This window comes from Penaeus monodon, chromosome 2 (assembly GCF_015228065.2).
Source record: "Penaeus monodon isolate SGIC_2016 chromosome 2, NSTDA_Pmon_1, whole genome shotgun sequence".
Lineage (NCBI taxonomy): Eukaryota > Metazoa > Arthropoda > Malacostraca > Decapoda > Penaeidae > Penaeus > Penaeus monodon.
This window is the reverse complement of record NC_051387.1, coordinates 16,597,579-16,605,078: the sequence shown is the minus strand read 5'-3', so window position 1 is coordinate 16,605,078 and position 7,500 is coordinate 16,597,579. Positions and strand designations below refer to the sequence as shown.

General features: G+C 36.4%; 1 protein-coding gene across 16 annotated transcripts in view; it reads left to right on the top strand.

Moving 5' to 3' along the window:
• The window catches only part of LOC119581236 (neuron navigator 3-like), a 160,283-nt gene that overhangs the window by 150,520 nt on the left and 2,263 nt on the right, over positions 1-7,500 (top strand). For 11 of the 16 annotated variants that reach the window (XM_037929652.1, XM_037929636.1, XM_037929681.1 and 8 more), the window contains 14 exons: positions 1-41; positions 337-519; positions 1,447-1,473; positions 2,172-2,353; positions 2,463-2,614; positions 2,870-2,896; positions 3,059-3,142; positions 3,536-3,857; positions 4,981-5,108; positions 5,221-5,402; positions 5,533-6,420; positions 6,558-6,803; positions 6,925-7,121; positions 7,265-7,410. The exon at positions 1-41 is cut by the window's left edge and continues 877 nt beyond it. In XM_037929652.1, the coding sequence (XP_037785580.1) occupies positions 1-41; positions 337-519; positions 1,447-1,473; positions 2,172-2,353; positions 2,463-2,614; positions 2,870-2,896; positions 3,059-3,142; positions 3,536-3,857; positions 4,981-5,108; positions 5,221-5,402; positions 5,533-6,420; positions 6,558-6,803; positions 6,925-7,121; positions 7,265-7,410 (2,805 nt within the window). The remainder of the gene's footprint in view (positions 42-336; positions 520-1,446; positions 1,474-2,171; positions 2,354-2,462; positions 2,615-2,869; positions 2,897-3,058; positions 3,143-3,535; positions 3,858-4,980; positions 5,109-5,220; positions 5,403-5,532; positions 6,421-6,557; positions 6,804-6,924; positions 7,122-7,264; positions 7,411-7,500) is intronic. The other 5 variants (XM_037929694.1, XM_037929662.1, XM_037929695.1 and 2 more) reach the window with 5 other exon arrangements.

Genomic DNA, 7,500 nt, shown 5'->3' with positions numbered 1-7,500 from the left:
AGAAGTAATTATGCAGGATCAGTGGCTTCTGCACCAACAAGGTAAAATTACAGTGCTCCTTTACTTTATGTGTTTCTTTGTTTATTTTGCTCTTACACCACAAGCATCACGTTTTGTTTTATTTCAAATGTGTGTTCATACAAAGCTTGATAGCATTGTAATTTTATTGATTTTTGTTATTTATTTTTTCTTTTACATGAGCTGCACTAATTATCCACTTCTATAAACAGTCAGCCTTAAATTCTAGATTCCACATTAGGATTCATCAACATTTACATTTTTTTAAATAGATTTTTGTAACACAGCATCATACCATGGCTTCATTTAAAAACACAGACCCCTGGGTGGCAGTCTGACAGAGGCAGAGAGCATGGAGAGTATAAGCTCAAGCGCCTCGAGTATAGCTGCACAGATCCAGCACGCTCGAGCCACCAGCCTCACACAAGCCCGCCTCATGATGCACCAACGGGAAATGTCCTCATCACCCTCCCCTAGGCTCGCTCGCTCCAATAGTGTTAGGTAAACACCATTTATATTTTTGAAATATGTTCCCGTGTCTGGATTTAACTATATTTCCAAATTATGCAAGCTGTCTGGATTTATATTGGCTACATGTTTTCAGTATTTAGCCTTTGGCATTTTATCACGGGAGGTCAGAGATTGGTGAAGGGCACGTTTTGATGGCTGCTGTTCCTATTGCCATATTATTGTCCTTTAAATTTGTTACTGTTTGTCTACTCATATATGGTGATTTGTCTTTCTGTTCTTGCACTGCTTAAAAGTTTGATATTTGTACAAAGTGTGTATTTTTAGATCTTGGGTATGCATGGATTGATGGGTATGACAGAATAGATGAATAGGTAAAACAAATATATGAGTGGAAAATACAAATGAAGATGAATGATGCTGTTATACAAGTATATTGGTATCCAGTGACAAGGGTCATTTCATTGTAGTATTGTTTATTATATAATCATTAATGCACTGCTTTTAGAAATGTGATGTCATGTTTGAATTAATTTAGATTTTACACCTAAAACATAACCTATTTGATATTTCAAAAGAAAATATGTTGAACAATGTTAAAAAGCTCAGTGATAAGAAATAATGATTTTACCTTTAAAAATCACGACCATGTTTGGTCTGCTTTCACACCCAGTGAATTAGGAAACCCAAATCTTTCGGTACTGAATCTTAAAGAAAGACTTGTAGTATGATTTTTCATATCTAAGGTATTTAAGTTGTGAAATTATTATTTTCTAAATAGTTTTAGTTCTCCCCAGCATGAGAACCTTACATTTCATGATTTCTATATTTGAATGCCAGATAATCTCTAAAATTTGATTATCCAAATTCTTTTATGGTTTAGAGATTTAGATTTGGAACTGGATTTTTTTTTTTTTTTTTTTATGTTTAACATTAACTGAATTTTATCCCCATCCACAGCCATCTTATTGAACGGACCTTCCCTAGGTATGGTTATGTAGCACTTATCATTAGCATGTACATGATCATACCACAGAATATCATTCTCCTGCTCAAATATCGACCAAGTAGGCTTTTGAATGGCATATTACTAGTTGACATTCCCATTGCCTGAAATCTGTAACATCCATTCATTTTTACCACCCAATCAACACAAGTGGTATTCCTGAAAATCAGATTATTGTTTAGTCATGGAAGGAACTACATTGGTTTGAGCATGTATAAGAGAACATACTTATACAATATTTTATGGTTGTGTACTCACTTTACACAGCCTTGCATCACTTTTATGTTGATAGCATCATGAGCATGCCAATGCAAATAGGATTATTAATGCATCTTTGTGTACTGATGGAACTTTCAAGAATGAAGCTAGTAATATTATACAGCTTTTATTTACTGCCATAAACAGGGTTTTTATATGTATTATACTCTATTATAGGTCTTGGATTGTTGTTGATATGTAAGAGAAAGCAAAGGTACAGTTTTATGATGATCAGAGCCCTAAGTCTGTTGAATCCCCTTTTAAAAAAAGTACAATACCTAAGTAAGTCAGAGAGGTTGCAAGATAGATATGGTTATACTAAATGATTCTGTTTAGTGAAAACTTCCATGCATTTTGATTCAAGTGTACTAAAATCAAATCAAAGTTTTTTTTCAAAACTAATTTATATATCCTCCACCAGATCCACAAAGTCTGAGAAACTGTACAGTAGTAGTATGGGAGGTCGAGATGGCTACCATGCCTCACAGCCTACCAGTCCAACACCACCAGGAGGCACCAGGCTACCTATATCTCCCCTGAACACTGTTCGAGGCTCCCCTTATTATTCAACTGTGATTCCTAGAACTTCAAAGGATGATGAATGTAAGTTCTTTTATTATTATATTGGATCTTGGATATCTTTGAATTAGTCATGTATTCTCTCACAGCTACATGAACTCTGATAAAATAATTTACATTTCTTCTCTTTCAGGTCATGGATCTTCATTATCATTGGTGTCCTCATCATCATCACTGTACAGCTCACAGGAGGAAAAGCAAGCTGCAGAGATTAGGAAGCTGAGGAAAGAATTAGCTGAAGCACAAGAGAAAGTTGGAACTCTGAGTAACCAACTTAGTACTAATGTAAGCTGCCATTTTGAGTAATGTTACTCCCTTACACGTAGAGGTATTTTGTAGAATCACATACCACTTGAAAACAAGCATTTTCATTTTTGATTTTGATTGTTTTTTTCCATTATTATTTTTCTTTTTTTGTGTGTGTATTTCCTTGTTTTTTTATGTCTAGAAATCAGTCTTTTTGCTTGGGAAGTCCTATGTCCAATTTAAAGTACTAAAAAGCAACCAGCCAAGCAAATACTAAAAGATTTCTCTTTCCAGAACTCAGTTTTCAACCTGAAGAATACGGTAAATATCAGTAGAGTTTGTAAATGGATGCATCTAAAACAAAAAACAAAAATTAAGAAGAGTTTATCCCATAGGGAATGCTTTGGCTGGTTGTTGAATATCAGTATTTTCAAGCATCACAGTAAATCTGTGTATATATATATTTTTTTCTTTCATCCACAGGCTCATGTAGTTGCTGCCTTTGAGCAATCTCTCACCAACATGACCAACAGATTGCAACAGCTTACTGCAACATCTGAGCAAAAGGTAATAAAATGAAAAATGAATAAAATCATGTATTTTATGTAATCAGTCCTGCAAGTGTTATGAAACAAAAATCTGGTTAAGGTGCAATTAAGCTAGTTTACAAATACTGCTCTCTTGGTATCATGGTATACACTTTTTAATTAATTAGAAATGACAGTAAAGTTTCCTTTTGTGGAACTATTTAGTTGTACATACTTTTAAATATGAACACAAGCACATACTTACATATACACATTCACATGCGTAAATGCACAGACACAGACAATATATATATATATAATTTTCCTTATCACTCATATATTGAGTGAATATTGATCACTAATTAAAGTTTGTGTAAATGGTATATGGGACTCTTGGATAACAAAATTCAACAATTAATCCCGTGTTTTTCAGGATTCGGAGGTCATGGAGTTGCGTAAAACCATTGAGGCCCTGCGTCAACAAAGTGTAGACGCTGGTCTTACTGTAGCCTGTCTCCAAAGTACGTCCCCCGGCCACCACCAGCACCACCACCACCACCACCACCACTCCCCCCCTTCCCCTGCCAGGCACCAACACACCCATCTCTCTCCCAACATTGCCTCGTGTTCTGTGCTCAATGTCACCTCAGGCAGTCGTTCCAGTTCACCAGAAAAATCAGGGCATGACCTTGCGCGCAGGCACACCTTCACGGGGAATTGTAAAGACCTTGTAGTGTGTGAATTCACTGAAGCTGGTGAGACTTCTTCACCTTTTGACAAGCAAGCAGGCTTTTCTTCTCTACTTCAAGGCTCATGCCAGTCCTTTGGCTAAGCTGACTTGTAATGGCAGACCAGACTTGTGGGAGTCTATTGTTTACCAGTAAAGACAGAGTCCATGCATACTAGGTGAACCAAATGCCAATCAGGTGTTTGATTGGGCTTAGGTAACAGTGGGTTTAGACTACAATTCCCTCCCTGCCACTCCCCCCTCCCCACCCCCTCCTCCTTCTTGTCCCAGCTCTATTAACCAAAACTGTTGATTCCATTTTTTAAATGTTTCCCTTTTGGTCTATGTGTATTAATGTGTCCCAACCCCTTTATTTATTATCAGTGTTTGCACATGTTTAGTTCAGATTTTTAAAATGTTGTTTTCAGTGATTTGTTTTAAATCATGACAATTAAGACAAAGATATTTAAAAGAAATAATTTAATGCTAACAAACTTTAACTCCACTGATTCTACATTTCTTATGCATGATGATTTCCAACTTTGTCTTCTCTGTCCAAGCTTGCTGCCTGTTGGTTTTATTTTGTTTTGTGAATATTCTTTGCCAGAGTTTCATGGTTCTGTGGATTATGAACTTTTGCACATTTTAAACATTTTGAGCACAAAATAACTTCCTGGTGCATTAAAAATGGATGAATGTTTTTTTGTATATTTTTGCAACCAAGTTTAAGTGAATATTGTTGATTATTTTAAATCTTAAACTTCTGATTGATATTCAGTTTTATACTGACATACCTCTCAAATTCTGAGATTTATCTATATAATAACAGTCTGGAAACTGATTATTTTACTATTTAATGCATTACTAAATCCAGTATAATATGCATTGATTTAGTTTAGTATATTATTGACTAATCATTTTATTTATTTGTAGAGAAATAAATAACACTTTTTGTGTAGTATATGTAACTAAAATTATTATAACTTTCTAATTAAAGAAAATGATTAATCATCAGTGTTATAATAATTATTTGTTTTTTTAAACATTCATCTATTTTAGGAATCCCTTTTCCTTGGTGTATTTGTACAGCTCTTATAGTTAAGGCCATGATATGTTTTCCTTAACTAATTATGCTCAATACTTGTGAACAGGTGGTAAACTCGTACGAGGAACATCAGTGGAGTCTGTGTCAAGTCTGTCCTCTGCATGCTCAGCTGCATCACACACATCCATGCAAGATAAAAGTGATGGATCAAAGTCTGGAAAGAAGAAAGGTTGGGTAAGTATTGCAGAGAAATACTGTATAGTATATTAAAGAAAAGAATATATATTTTCCTTGATAGAGAAGTTTTGAAGAATTGAAGATCCTAATGATATTTTTTTCTCTGTAGCTACGAAGCTCATTTAGCAAAGCCTTCTCCCGTGGGCACAAGAAGAGTAAACATGGTGTTGGTGGAGGTTCAGTCTCTGATGTGGAAGGCTGGGAACGTGGAGAATGTTCTGCTCCTTCGTCTCCTCTCCTTCAGCGGGCAAATGGTGGAACAAGTGACCCCGAGTGTCAGTCCACAACTGGGTGAGGGAGACATCCTTGGATTGAAAATTTTGACTCATTTGTTTCTGTAGGATATTGAATACACTGGGAATACACCAAAAGTGCTTTATTGATTGTCATTATTTTACAAAGAATTGTTTTCTCATTCTAGAACCTATGGTAACAACAAGGAAGAGGAAGTGGAGTCACTGAAGATTCAGTTGCGAGAAAAAGACATGGCTCTTACCGACATTCGACTTGAAGCCTTATCTTCAGCTCACCAGCTGGAATCTCTCAAGGAAACCATAAGTAAAATGCGCTCTGAAATGGTGTCACTAAAGCAAGACAATGATAGACTAGCGAGGATGGTGTCCTCAAAGTCCCTGAACTCCTCGCAGAGTTCACTTCCTGTGTCAGATTCGATAGAGCAAAGATTAAGTCTTGGTGGTGATGAAATGACAATGCCAGACTCAACAGATGTGATTTTAATTGACCCTAGTGATAAGGATGGAAAACGAGTCAGTATTACTGTCTTCATGGGATGCCATGGAGATTATGATAAATATGTGAATCCAGCTGATGGTGTGTCATTTAGTGAGTGTATTATTGGAGCTATATCTGTAAGTGGGAAAACCAAGTGGGATATGTTAGACAATCTTGTGAAACGCATTTTTAAGGAATACATCCTGAGAGTTGACCCTGTCTCCAACCTGGGACTTAGTGCCGAGTCTATTTTCTCATACCATATTGGAGAGATTGCCAGGGGACGTGATGCAGACTCACCAGAGTTACTCCCATGTGGATATTTAGTGGGAGAAGTGACAAACATCAAGATTACTCTCAAAGGAGCCACTTTGAATCATGTTGATGCTCTTGCATTTGAAACGTTGATTCCAAAGTCCATTGTCCAAAGATACATGTCTCTTTTGACTGAACATCGGAGGATTATTTTGTGTGGTCCTTCAGGCACTGGAAAGACATACTTAGCTCAGAAGTTGGCAGAATATCTAGTAACCCGAATGGGAAAAGACCCATCACCTGGTTATATTGCAACATTCAAGTAAGTAAGAATTCTCAGGACTTGACAGATAGCAGACATGTATGCAATAAAATATATAATGAGAATTAAATTTTAGGTATAGATGTGTTACAAAATGTTTTTGGTATTTCTTTTCTAACATAACATTCTTTCAACAGTGTTGACCACAAGACAGGAAAAGACCTTGGAGCCTACCTCTCCCACATTAGTGAACAATGTGAGAGTAATACTTCAGATCTGCCTTTGGTCATCATTCTAGATAACTTGCACCATGCAGGAGCCTTAACTGATGTATTCAATGGGTTCCTAAGTGCAAAGTATAGCCATTGTCCTTATATTATTGGAACAATGAACCAGACTACATCATGTTCAACAACTAACTTACAGTTGCACCATAACTTTAGGTATGTGCTGAAATTTCTCAGGCACACTGTAATATCAGAGTTATGTAATATATACTGTATGTAAATTATCTTTCCTTGTATTCAGTATTCAAGTCTTATAACTTCAATCCAATAATTACAGATGGGTTTTGATGGCCAATCACATGGAGCCTGTCAAAGGCTTAGTGGGAAGAGTAGCTCGAAGGAGATTGACACAGGTTGAAGTGGAAGCTGGTTCAAGGTTACCCCGGCTTCAACAAGTGCTGGATTGGCTCCCAAGGTGCTGGAGTCACATCAACAAATTCTTGGAGACTCATTCATCTTCAGATGTTACTATTGGTAAGACATCTCTTACCTTTGCTTTACTTTGGTTTCAAATATTTTTCTAGTGTTTTATTCTATGCCAATGTTAGTTTTATTTATATGATTTATTGCATACTGTAATTACATGAGCAAGAATTATAATTCAACTTTATTTTCAGGTCCTCGCCTGTTTTTGTCTTGTCCTGGAAGTCTGGAGGATTCCCAGGTGTGGTTTACTGACCTGTGGAACTATTCCCTTGTGCCCTACCTTGTTGAAGCTGTGAGGGAAGGACTCCAGTTGTATGGAAAGAGAGCAACCTGGGAGGTAAGATGATATGGATTTTAAGGAAGAGTTTGATGCTTAAATTATTTATTTGGTGAATGTAGTACAGGTTTCTGGTAAACCTAATACCAA